Below are 13,486 nucleotides of genomic sequence, written 5' to 3' on the forward strand. Positions count from 1 at the left end.
TTCCGTGTCCAGTATCATTCCCAGGAATGGAAGCCTCCGTGTTGGCTCTAGGTGAGATATCGGAATGTTCAGAATCCACCAGTGATCCTGGAGAAGTTTGGTTCACTGAGTACTTCTTTTTTACATTAAAAATAGGATTTTAATTACTTACCGGTAAAACCTTTTCTCTTATGTCCTAGAGGACGCTGGGGTCCACATTAGTGCCATGGGGTATAGACGGTCCACTAGGAGCCATTGGCACTAAGAGTTTGAGAGTGTGGACTGGCTCCTCCCTCTATGCCCCTCCTACCAGACTCAGTCTAGAAACTGTGCCTGAGGAGACAGACAACTTCGAGAGAAGGATCTTACACAGACAGTTGCGAGATTTACACCAGCTCACACACAAGGCAAACCAAGCTAACTAGCTTGAAACATCAGCATTGGCTGAACAAGAGTACTTACCAAGTAACAAGACAGTACTTAACCTAGAACTAAGCAGTACTGAACTAAATAACCACTGCAGGATCATGAAGCACTGGGCGGGCGCTCAGCATCCTCTACGGACTATGAGAAAATAATTTACCAGTAGGTAATTAAAATCCTATTTTCTCTTACGTCCTAGAGCAGGCATGTCAAACTCATGGTCATCCAGCTGGAGAGCCACTAGTTTGACATGCCTGTACTAAAGGATGCTGGGGTCCACATTAGTACCATGGGGATGTACCAAATCTCCCAGAACGGGAGGGTGAGCACGTAGGCTCCTGCAGAACTGATTGGCCTCCGAGGACCTGAAGTTTGGTCAAAGTATCGAACTTGCAGAACTTTGCAAACGTGTTCGACCCAGACCAAGTAGCCGCTCGGCAAAGCTGTAAAGAGACAGACACCCCGGGAAGCCGCCCAGGAAGAACTCACCTTACGAGTAGAGTGGGCCTTAACAGATGTAGGACACTGAAATCCTGTCGTAGAATACGCATGCTGGATAGTGAACCTGATCCAGCGAGAGATAGTCTGCTTAGAAGCAGGACACCCAAGTTTCTTGGGCTCATACAGGACAAACAGAGTCCGATTTTCTGTGACGAGCAGTCCTCTTCACATAGATTTTCAGAGCCCTTACAACATCCAAGGACTTTGATGAAATTGAGGAGTCAGTAGCCACTGGCACCACAATAGGTTGGTTGATATGAAATGCAGACAACCTTTGGAAGGAACTGCTGACGTGTCAGGAGCTCAGCTCTATCTTCATGGAAGATCAAGCAGGGGCTCTTACAAGATAAAGCCCCCAACTCCGACACACGTCTAGCAGAAGCTAAGGCCAACAAAGTGACAGCCTTCCACGTGAGAAACTTGACCTCAACCTCCGGCAGAGGTTCAAACCAATCCGATTGGAGAAACTGCAACACCATGTTAAGATCCCAGGGCGCCAAAGGCGGCACAAAGGGAGACACTATGCGCAGAACCCCTTTCAGAAAATTCTAAACTTCGGGGAGGGAAGCCAACTGTTTCTGGAAGAAAATGGATAGGGACGAAATCTGGACCTTTACTGATCCCAACCTCAGGCGCATATCCACACCTGCTTGCAGGAAGAGGAGAAACCGTCCCAGTTGAAACTCCATCGTAGAAAACTTCTTGGACTCACACCAAGACACATTTTTTGCAAATACAATGGTAGTGTTTAGACGTTACTCCTTTCCTAGGTTGTTTAAGGGTAGGAATAACCTTGTTAGGAATGCCCTTCCGAGCTAATATCTGGCGTTCAACCTCTATGCCGTCAAACGTAGCCACGGTAAGTCTTGATAAGCGAACGGCCCCTGCTGCAGCAAGTCCTCCCAAAGAGCAGTAGATCCGTGTACCAAGCCCTCCTTGGCCAGTCCGGAGCAATGAGGATCACCTGAACGCTTGTTCTCCTTATGAGTTTTAGAACTCTTGGAATGAGTGGAAGTGGAGGAAACACGTACACCGACTGGAACACCCACAGAGTCACTAGGGCATCCACCGCTACGGCTTGCGGGTCCCTCGACCTGGAACAATACCGCCAAAGCTTCTTGTTGAGACGAGAGGCCATCATGTCTATTTGAGGTACACCCCCAAAGATCTGTTACCTCCTTTAACACCTCCGGGTGGAGTCTCCACTCTCCCGGATGGAGATCGTGTCTGCTGAGGAAGTCCGCTTCCCAGTTGTCTACTACGGGAATGAAGATTGCTGACAGCGCCAACACGTGTTTTTCTGCCCAGAGGATGATTGTTACCTCTGACATTGCAGCTCTGCTCTTCGTTCCGCCCTGTCGGTTTATGTAAGCTACTGTCGTGACATTGTCAGACTGTACTTGAATAGCCCAATCTTGCAGAAGATGGGCCGCTTGGAGAAGACCATTGTAGACGGCTCTCAGTTCCAGAATGTTTATTGGTAGGCCGGCTTCCAGACTTGACCAACTTCCTTGGAAGGTCTCCCCTTGAGTGACTGCGCCCCAGCCCCGGAGACTTGCATCCGTGGTTAGAAGTATCCAGTTCTGAAATCCAAACCTGCGGCCCTCCAGAAGGTGAAGTAATTGTAGCCACCAGAGGAGTGAGATCCTTGCCCTTGGTGACAGACGTATTCTCTGGTGCATGTGTAGATGAGAACCCGACCACTTGTCCAGGAGATCCAGTTGGAAGGGCCAAGCATGAAACCTCCCGTACTGCAGAGCCTTGTAAAAGGCCACCATCTTCCCGAGAAGGCGAATGCACTGGTGAACTGACACCCGGGCTGGCTTCAATACATCCCGGACCATTGTTTGTATCACCAACGCTTTCTCCTCTGGAAGAAACACCCTCTGCATTTACGTGCAGAGGATCATTCCCAGAATGGACAACCTTCTGGTCTGCTCCAAATATGATTTGGGAAGGTTCAGGATCCAACCGTTTTCCCTGAGCAGACGGGTCATGAGAACAATGGACTGTAACAGCTTCTCCCTGGACGATGCCTTTATCAGCAGATTGCCCAGATATGGAATCATGTTCACCCTGTCCTTGGTGAAGACACTCGGTGCTGTGGAGAGGCCGAATGGCAGGGCCTGGAACTGAAAATGACTAACAGTGAGAATCGGAGAAAAGCTTGACGCGGCGGATAAATCGGAATGTGGAGGTACACATCCTTGATATCGAGGGATACCAGGAATTCCCCCTCTTCCAGACCTTATATCACCACCCTCAGAGACTCCATTTTGAACGTGAACTCCCTCAGAAAGGGGTTTAGCGATTTTAAGTTCAGAATGGGCCTGACCGAACCATCCGGTTTCGGAACCAAGAAATGGTGCGAATAGTAACCTTTGTTTTGCAAATGGGAAGGAACTGGTACATTGACCTGTGACTCCACCAACTTCTGGATGGCTTCCTGTAGGATAGCCCTGTCCGCCAGCAAAGCTGGTAAACTTGATCTAAAGGATCAGTGAGGAGGGAGTTCATGAAACTCCAGCCTGTACCCCTGAGACACAATATCTTGCACCCAGGGATCCAGGCCGGACGACACCCAGACGTGACTGAAATGCCTGAGTCTTGCCCCCACCGTCACCAACTCCAGGCCGCTCGGTCCAGCGTCATGCCGAGGATTTTGGCACACCTCAAGTAGGCTTCTGATCCTGGGAACCCGCAGCAGCAGTTTTTTTTGGATTTTGGGCAACTTCCTCTAAAGAAGGTGTTGGACGACTTGGCCTTTCTTATTTTAGCAGCCTGAAAGGCCTGTGATGCAGCTGAAGAAAAAAGGTTTCTTTGTAACAGGTGCAGCTGAGGGAAGAAAAGGTGACTTACCCGCAGTAGCCGTGGAAATCCACGCATCTAACGCTTCCCCAAAGAGAGCCTGACCTGTGTAGGGTAGGGTCTCCACACCTCTCCGGGATTCCGCGTCGGCAGACCACTGGCGCAGCCAAAGTCCTCTACGAGCGGAGACAGACATGGAAGAAATCATAGCAGCCATGGAACCCAGGTCTTTCATGGATTCCACCATAAATCCTGCAGAATCCTGAATGTTACGTAAAAACAATTCAACGTCACTTTTATCCATTGTATCCAAATCCTCAAGTAACGTGCCTGACCACTTTACTATAGCTTTGGAAATCCATGCACAGGCAATAGTACGACGTAGTATCGCCCCTGAAGACGTGTATATTGATTTGAGCGTAGTTTCAATCTTGCTATCAGCCGGATCTTTTAACGCGGTAGATCCTGGAACAGGTAAAACCACCTTCTTTGAGAGTCTGGATACAGACGCGTCAACTATGGGTAGGTTTTCCCATTTTTTCCTATACTCATCAGGGAAAGCAACCAGAAACGTTTTCTCCGGGTTTTACCAGGCTTCTGCAGGGAAGGTTAGCGAGGCTCTCTTATGGTCAGTGAAGTAAGCCTCATCAAACTGCTCAGGTGCCTCTATCATCAACTGCACCCCTTTTGCAAGAGAACCCAACCCCCCCCCCCCACGCACATCCCGTCACTGTCTGCTGTGTCAGAATCGATATTAGTGTCATCTTGCATAATCTGGGCAAGAGCACGTTTGTGGGAACATACAGTAGGGGGCCCTGAGGTAACAGAACCGGACCAAACTGCCAGAGTTCTGTAAAACCTGAGTTGCCGACTCATTCTGTGCAACCATAGTAGAAATCTGAGATATCATAGTTTTAATAAAGGCTAACCACTAACCTTGCTGGGACCTGCGCTAATCCTGATTACATGGAATGGGATCATCCTGAGAGGACATTTCCTCTGCAGCATATGACACAGAGTCCCTGGACATAGCTTAATGGAGACCACAAACACTCCACACACACAGGGAAGGGCAGACAGAGTGACCCCCCTAAGAATGGCAAGAGAGACACAGAGACTGGAGCCAACCCACACACAGCACTAATAGAAAGGGACACCCCCTAACCAGCGCTTACCGTGTAGCTTAATAGGTAGCACAGTACAGATATATCAGCCTCCCCCCCCCCTCTTCTACAACCCCCTGGTACCGTAAGAGATAGCTGGAGTGGATTTGGAGGGACAGCTCTCCCTTACAGCGCAGGAAAATGGGCTAAACGCTGCTGGGTCCGCTCTAAGAAGCTCCGCCCCTGAACATGGCGCTGCTTCCCCGCTCTTCGTAAGATTATATTGGCCTGAGGAAAAGTGCTGGCAGCAATCCTGGGACGCTGACAGGCTTGGAGGTCAGTGTAGGGGCTGGCTCAGGGCGCCCCTCACTATGTACCAATAAGCCCCGGAGCACAGTTAGTATTGCGCTCCATACCCTGTTGCCGCCATCTTCACACCGACTCCCCGCTTGCCAGGGGGGGCGGTGACCAACTTGCCACTGATCTTCTGGCTCTGTAAGGGGGTGGCAGCATGCTGCTGGGGTGAGCGATCCCCTGTAGCAGGGAACGTTCGATCCCCTCAGGAGCTCAGTGTCCTGTCAGCGGAGATAGTGGCACGTACCCCGCAGGGCGCCCCCCCCCCCCACACACACACACACATCCACCCCCACCCCCCTTTAGTCCCTCGAAACAGGGAGGCTGTTGCCAGCAGCCTCCCTGTGCCTAAACTTTATTTAAAATAATAAAACTAAAAACTCCTATGGAGCTCCCCTAGCTGTGACCGGCTCCTCCGGGCACATTTTCTAAACAGAGTCTGGTAGGAGGGGCATAGGGGGAGGAGCCAGCCCACACTTTCAAATTCTTAAAGTGCCCATGGCTCCTAGTGGTCCCGTCTATACCCCATGGTACTAAATGGAACCCCAGTTTCCTCTAGGACGTAAGAGAAATTAAACTGTTTTGTGCCCAGACTTATTCACCACCTTTACCAACAGTTATCCCTGTGTACCCCATGGATGTTAGAGTCAATAAATGCACAAGTTTACTATCCTATGAATCCCAACAAAGTCAATCAGGTTTGTCACACTGACCAATAATCCATCTCTATACAATTAGAAGTGTCCTCATACATCTAGCCTCTGTAGATGCCTAGCGCGAGTGAGCTCTCATGTCCTCCCCAACAGCACCAGTGTCAGATGTCTTTTTTACCATAAATGCATCTTAATTGCAACATGAGACTAGAACGCACCAGGAGACACTGCAGATTTGGTATGCGACACTTGTATATTGTGCGACTGAGCCAGTATATAAAAAAGCTGCATCTGCTACATTGTAGCACTTCACTGCACATTCAGAGACTGCGTTGCACACAGATATGTCACATATCAAATTAATCAGCGCATTCCTGGTGCATCCTAGCCGCATCGTGTTGTAACTGACACACACACAAAAAGAAAAAAAACCTGATGCTAGCAGAGTCTCGCAGGACCTGGCGCAGCGAGAGGGCCTGTTTGGGGCGACTGCAGCAATGATACACGTGGACACATCTATAGGCGCACATGACACTGTAATGGTGTGGAAACGCCACCAATGGCACATCAACTCACTCCCATGAAATCTAAATGTCATACCTATTTACACAGCGCCACAAACAAAATTCAGTTATATCAGGGCTACTGTAAAAGCAGCACATTGTAGGCACGGGGAGGCAGGCTTGCAGCCATTTAACTGATCCTTAGGTGTTACTTACAACATCAGGGTCATCTTCTTCAACGTCTAATGGCTTCCCTTCTTTTTTCAATTGCTTTTTTTTTTCTTTTACCTAAAAATAAAAATAAAAGATTTTTACAGATCACGCCAAAGAAATCTCAAGGGCATAATTATGGACTCCTGATGAACAAATACTGTGTAAAACTGCAGCGACATAGCAGTTAGCAAATTAAAATCTCCAACAAATCAATTAAATTCACATTAAAATGTACATTTACATAAATTACATTTCTAGAAAAGTGTGCAGACACTACAACAGCCCTCACTGAAATTTGTACAAAAATGTTTCAAGTCTGGAATCACCTCTTCAGAAGAGCAGGTAAAGCTCATTTCACCCTAATGTACTGGAAATGGTGTATTACAGAGCTGATTAACAGCAATAAAGGGCATCTTTATAGTGAATATGTCCCCCATACTCACTTTTAGGTCACTGCAACAGGCTGCCATGTTAGGATAGATTTTTTTTATAACTAAACATCCAGGGTTTGAGTGATCTAGCTGGGCCAAAACAGTGTGAAATAGTTTGTTCAAACACTGGGACAGTAATGCTCTAGTAACTATTGCCTGCAAAACAAGCTTTTTGATCTGAGAGCCCACCAAACCACGATCCTAATCTTCAGAGGAGATTCAGCTGCCTGTAATGTAAAAAAAAAAAACAAAGAAAAAACCCTAATATGGAATTTCCAGCCAAAAATGGGTAATTATTTACCTTTACGGCTGTGATATGTAAATGGTGTCATTTAGCTTTTCATTCAAGCTTCTATTTAATGGTTTACAGTTTGCCTTCGGTCATGCAGTGTCATGACATACTGGGACTAGTAATTGATTGGGTCAGACTAAGATGAGGTTACTTTAATATATAAATGGCCTCCGAAGATCGATTTTGCAAAAAGAACAATAAATTGAAGGGAATCTCCTGGAAAAATGTCACCATGGTTTTTACCGGTACAGACCGTTACATCAATATGTGTAAAGGTATTTCATTCCCTTCTGGTCAGAGTCCCTGAGATCCACACGGTCAAAATATTTTGTTTGAGCAGCACTTTCCTAGAAGGATTTTGGGGCATAATTATCAAACAAAGATTTGCCGGATTTCAGTTTATAGGTGATACCCACAAATTTCAAGTATCCCCTGAATGTACCATCAGATCCCTCTGCGCCAGCTCCTACAGACACATGCACAGCCCGACGGCTACACTTGCGCATTAGACTGGCCAAATACTAATCGGTAAGCAAAATGAGAGAACGCATAAGGTATCACTCTGCTTCTAGCTCTTCGCCAGGATAGGCGCCTATCAGAGCCTGTGCCCTGGGAAGTTATTTTTGGCTAAATTCAAAGTGAAATTACTAATTTTCAGTTGGCGATTTCAGTTTCACATCATATCCGCATTATATAAAAAGTACTTCTGAAGTATAAACTGCATTGAAAGCGCAACAATGGCAGTACGCAATGTCTTGTGTCACTCATCTCACATCGTTTCAAGCACTGGAAAATGGTAAATGCAATTTGTTTTTTTCCCTTTCTAAAAACAGCCTCTATAAATATTTACCATTAATAAATAAAATGGGAAAAATAGAACTCACTAGTAAAGCAAACAAAGGCCATTTGACTTTAATATAAATCAATCAGTTGTGAATTACTGAGCTGAATAATATACATGAAATAGCTGGAGTGTTTATACTTAACTAAATATGTTCACCATGCTGTCTTTCACTCCTCTGCAACAGACTGCCATGTAAGGAGGGATGTACTTCTCTAACAGAGAAGACACAGAGAGAGTGACAACTTAGCAGGCTCGCTCTGCAGAAATGCACTGTGTGGATTGGTGGATTCATACACAGAGGCTGGGCCAATGATGTCACGGCAAGGCAAATGATTGTAGTCTCAGCTTTTTGACCTGTATGAGATCCCATCAGGGATGCGGGAGGAACTTCAGCTGTCTGTAACGGAGTGGGGAGGTAATACTTTACTTAACAAGAGCTGCAGTGCAATATCAGGTTATCACTGAACAATGTATTTTACCTTCATGGTTTATACCCGAATAATCAAGTTTTGGGGCTTAGTGGTCCTTAGGTTTGATAGCTTTGCGGGACTCATCACTAATGTAAAGATTGGCAGAAACAAATTTAGTAACTTACAATATGTTCAATGTACTCCAGTCCAGCCTGGATGACATCTAGTGCACGCTTCTTCTGCTCAGTGTCCAGCAGACGCTTATATGCCTTGTCTACCGCTGTAGCAAGCAAAGGAAAACCAGGTTAAGAATTGCAGCAGACGTTAACTCATTAACATAACTCTGTAGCTCTAATGTTTCTTCAACCATGCACAATAGATAACATGGAATGCCACATACATGTACCACACACACATCACAAAACAAAAAGTGCTGGCAAAAAAATAAGGTCTGACAGAAGATTGGTGTGAAATTGATATGATCAATACAATGGATGATAAATGTAGACAAAACAAGGAATCTTATGGAGGAATGGGGAGAGTATCGAAAAAGCAGTGCAAGTAAGTAGAGAAATAATGTCAAATGCAATAAACAAGCAGGTATTTTACACTAGTAATTTACCTTCAAAAGCTTTCTGGGCTCTTTCTGGATCATCTTGGTTTTTATCTGGATGAACAAGTATTGACAACTGGAAGGAAAAACAAACCAACTTTGGAAGCTTCAATTTTCATTAAAGCACCTGAACTTAAAAATCAAATTATACTAGAGCGACATGTAAAGGAAAAAACTCTACCCATTTAACGGATCCATCAATCAGCTGCGTTACATAATGTTTATAACGGTCTGAGCAGGAGATGCCCAGGTGCCTGCTAGGTTAAGTAAGTTTTGGGTACTTTGACAACACCAATCATCTAAACGTCTCACTTGATAAATGAAAATATCATTGAGGAAGTAAAAAATAAGAAGTTAAATAAAAACAAAGTGAACAAGGCCTGCTGGAAGACTAAAGGGGTGTATTCAACAGCTGTCGGAAGCTGCGGTCTTATCGGAAAGACAGCAGTTTCCGACAGATTTCGGTCGGAAGGGGTTCAGACATTCAAAAAGCGCATTTTTTTCCCGACTTGTCGGAAAACACGTGGACCGGCAGAATAGGCGCCGATACGCGTGCTTCTGTTGGAAACGGGGCCAAATCAGACAGGTTTTGGCCCCCTTTCCGACAATCTCAAACCGACTTTTAAAAAAAAGTCGGATTGAGCAGGGCATCCCCCAGCCAGGCTTCTCACCCCTTGTCGCTGTAGACATCACCCCCTGCCGTCCACTTCTCCCCGCTGTCGGCAGCGGTAGAACAGGACCCCTGGTACAGCCAAATCCAACAGTCTGATTTGGCCGTCCATTGAATAGCCCTTGTCGGATCTATTGAATACACCCCTAAGGGGAGGATGTAATCAATAAAAATAAACGGTTGGTAAATTTACTCCACTTTGTGTAAAAAAAATACCACTTTTACTGCAGTTTACCACGAGAAAAAAAAAAAAAAAAATGAGTGAGGCACTTATGTAAACATGGTCACCATCACACGTGTCGGATACAAAAATATGTATTTATCCAGATTTCCATTGTAATTATTATTTCAGGTTGGTACTGACACTACCGTCACCAGGTCATAGCTGGTGCACACAAGAATCATGCTCATCTTGCCCACTTCAGCTTTAGCAGCCCATTATCAAAGCTTTATAGTTCGTTGCTGATTAGCAAGTAATCCGCTCTGTATTTTGTGATTTTTGCTGGTGTACTGCTGAAAACTATCAATGGGCAGTATACAATGAGCCACGGTATATTACCGCTGCTAATGAATCCCCCGGGAGCTATCCAATTAGCCCCGATATCCAGCATTTATCTGGTATATTTCAACAAAATCCCTGATAAACAGCTCTTAGAGCCCTGTTTTTTCTGTAAAACACATGGGTACAGGAACTTATCCTGGATCCCATGAGTTTTCACCTGAAAAAGGGGTTAAGTTTCAGACTGAAAAAAAGGGCTACTTGGATAATTAAATAGCCCAAAAATAACCATCAGGGCAAAAATCGCAACTGCCCCTTTTTTTCCGGACGAAAAATAAGCTCTGGTAATTGGATATCCCTCAATACAGTATATTTACTAAAGATATTTTTTTTTTACACATTTCTATTTATTTAAATTAGATGAAAATTCATCTAAATGGATGGCGTTTCTATGGCTAAAACACAATTACTAAATTAAATCTGTTAATAAATGTGTATTTTAGCCCCTGAAACATAGTTTGAGATTTAAATCAATGAAAATCAAATATGAAAAAGGACCTTTAGTAAATATACCCCATAGATGATAAAATGGCTTTAACCAAGCTTGTCGAATAGGCCCTTAGGCAGTTCTACTTATCAGGTGCCCTATTAACCTGTGTGGTCTAAGCTGAAATATTACTCCGCATTATGAAGAGTTTAGTTTCACTTGTAATGGATTATAAACAACGCACAATTAACCAACACTACAGTTCCAAGTATCCTCATACATCATTGCTGCAGTTGCACTAAAAAGCCTCTCTTGGTGCACCAGGTCCCTAGAGACTCTGCTAGTGTAGTTAACTTTTCATCGAAAGCTGTATGTACAGGTCGGCTGCAGCATGACAACACTGAACGATATCGCCTGCGCTATCATCCAGTGCATACACACCATATCTGCCGCTCGGCAGGGTAGGGAAAACACTAGGTGATATTACTCATGGAGCATATAGCCTAGTGCGCATGCATCATTAGTCGCAATGCAACTAACTAGGATGAACCAGGAGACAGTGCCGATTAGCTTGATATGTGATACTTGTAAATTTGTGTGCGACTGAGTCTCTAAATTTGTCTAAGTGGCACAATCAGGATTTTGGTACTTACCGATAAATCCCTTTCTCCGATTCCACAGGGGCCACTGGAGCGCAGTTACAATGGGGAAATAGTAGGCAGTAACTGGGAGCTGGCACTTTAAAACTCAAACACTGTGGCTAGCTCCTCCCCTACTATCTCGCCTCCAAGCCAGTCCTACGTAAAACTGTGCCCGAGGAGAGCTGGAATAAACTAATGTTAAAGTAGAGGAGGTTAACGCCGCCATGTAAACCAGGATAACACGAAACAAACCTGGAACCTAACCTAACAAAAGGTTAACCTGAACCCAACAAGCAGTCACATCGTGATCTGCGAACCGTTAGGCGAAAAAGGAGGAAACAGCGCTGGGTGGGCGTCCAGTGGCCCCTGTGAAATCGGAGAAAGGGATTTATCGGTAAGTACCAAAATCCTGATTTCTCCTTCATCCACTAGGGGCCACTGGGAGCGCAGTTACAATGGGGACGTCCCAGAGCTCCCAAAACGGGAGGGAGAGCGCTGAGAGTCCTGTAAAACCGCTCGGCCAAACTGCGATACAGAGGCCGCAAAAGTGTCAAACCTGTAAAATTTGACAAACGTATGTCGGCCCGACCAAGTAGCCGCCCGACCTAAAGTAGTCATGGAGACCCCGTGGGCAGTCGCACACGAGGGCTCCACAGAGCGCGTAGCATGCTTCGAAAGTGAAGACGGAGATTTCTGAGAAGCTGCCAATTAAGCCTGTCTGATGGTCAGCCGACTCCATCGGGACAAAGTCTGCTTAGAAAACCAGTCAACCACGGCTGGCAGCATCGTATAGAACACATAAAGAGTCCGACTTCCGAATGTCGGACGACCTATCCACATAGATCTTGAGCGCCCTGACAACGTCCAATGATCTCGAATCCGGAGAGTCCACCGAGAGGGCCGGAACCACAAGAGGCTGATTGATATGAAAATCAGACACCACCTTAGGTAGAAAAGACATGAGAGTACGGAGCTCGGCCCTAACGCCATGTAAGGAGGTCGACAAGAAAGAGAGCCCCAAGTTCCGACACCCGTCTGGCCGAAGCCAGAGCCAGGAGCAGAACCACCTTCCAGGTGAGATATTTCATCTCCACCGATTCCAGAGGCTCAAACAACGAAGACTGCAGAAAAAAAAAAGAGGACCAGATTGAGGTCCCATGGTGCTGTTGGAGGGCGAAAGGAAGGCTGTATCCGTAGAAACACCCTGAAAGGAAGTCTGAACTTCCGGCAGCAAGGCTTACTTTTTCTGGAAGAAAACCAAAAGAGCAGAGACCTGCAGCTTTAGTGAACCCAATCTTAAGCCTGCCGAGAAACCCGCCTGCAAAAAATGGAGAAGGCGGGCCAAGCGAAAAACTGAAGGAGAAAACTGTCGACGTTCACACCAGGCTACACAAGTCTTCCAAATGCGGTAGTAGTGAGACGATGTAACTGACTTTCTAGCCTGAAGCATAGCAGGTATAACCGTACGAGGAAACCCCTTCCTTTTCAAGATGGCCTTTTTAACAGCCACGCCGTCAAACGTAGCCTGCATAAGTATGGATAAAGAAAAGGACCCTGTTGTAGTAGACTGTCCCGTAGTGGCAGGGGCCAAGGCTCGGCTACTGACAACAGGTGTAGGGTGGAGTACCAAGCCCTGCGTGGCCAATCTGGAGCCACCAGGAGGACCAGAACGTTGGCTCTCTTGATGCGTTGCAGAACCCGAGGCAACAACGGGAAAGGAGGAAAGAGGTAAACGAACTGGAAATTCCAAGGAGCCGTGAAGGCATCCACGGCCGCCGCCGGGTCCCTCTTTCGAGAGTAATACCGAGGCAGCTGATAGTTCAGGCGGGACGCCATCAGGTCAATCTGTGGTTTTCCCCTCCGGAGGACCAGCTGACAAAACAACCTGGGGATGGAGTGACCACTCTCCCGGGTGCATGTCCTGTCGGCTGAGGTAATCGGTTTCCCAATTGTCCACTCCGGGGATGAATATCGCCGAGAAGGACAGAGCATACTCCTCCGCTCAGAGAAGGATGTTGGTGACCTCTCTCATCGCCGCACGGCTGCGAGTGCCGCCCTGACG

General features: G+C 46.3%; 1 protein-coding gene across 4 annotated transcripts in view; it reads right to left on the reverse strand.

Moving 5' to 3' along the window:
• The window catches only part of DNAJC8 (DnaJ heat shock protein family (Hsp40) member C8), a 250,520-nt gene that overhangs the window by 84,477 nt on the left and 152,557 nt on the right, over positions 1-13,486 (reverse strand). For 2 of the 4 annotated variants that reach the window (XM_063954578.1, XM_063954576.1), the window contains exons 4-6: positions 9,137-9,203; positions 8,700-8,794; positions 6,541-6,612 (exon numbers count right to left, since the gene is read on the reverse strand). In XM_063954578.1, the coding sequence (XP_063810648.1) occupies positions 6,541-6,612; positions 8,700-8,794; positions 9,137-9,203 (234 nt within the window). Of the gene's footprint in view, positions 1-6,540; positions 6,613-8,242; positions 8,502-8,699; positions 8,795-9,136; positions 9,204-13,486 lie in introns of those variants that run through there. The other 2 variants (XR_010232197.1, XM_063954577.1) reach the window with 2 other exon arrangements.

Source organism: Pseudophryne corroboree, chromosome 2, assembly GCF_028390025.1.
Source record: "Pseudophryne corroboree isolate aPseCor3 chromosome 2, aPseCor3.hap2, whole genome shotgun sequence".
Classification (NCBI taxonomy): domain Eukaryota; kingdom Metazoa; phylum Chordata; class Amphibia; order Anura; family Myobatrachidae; genus Pseudophryne; species Pseudophryne corroboree.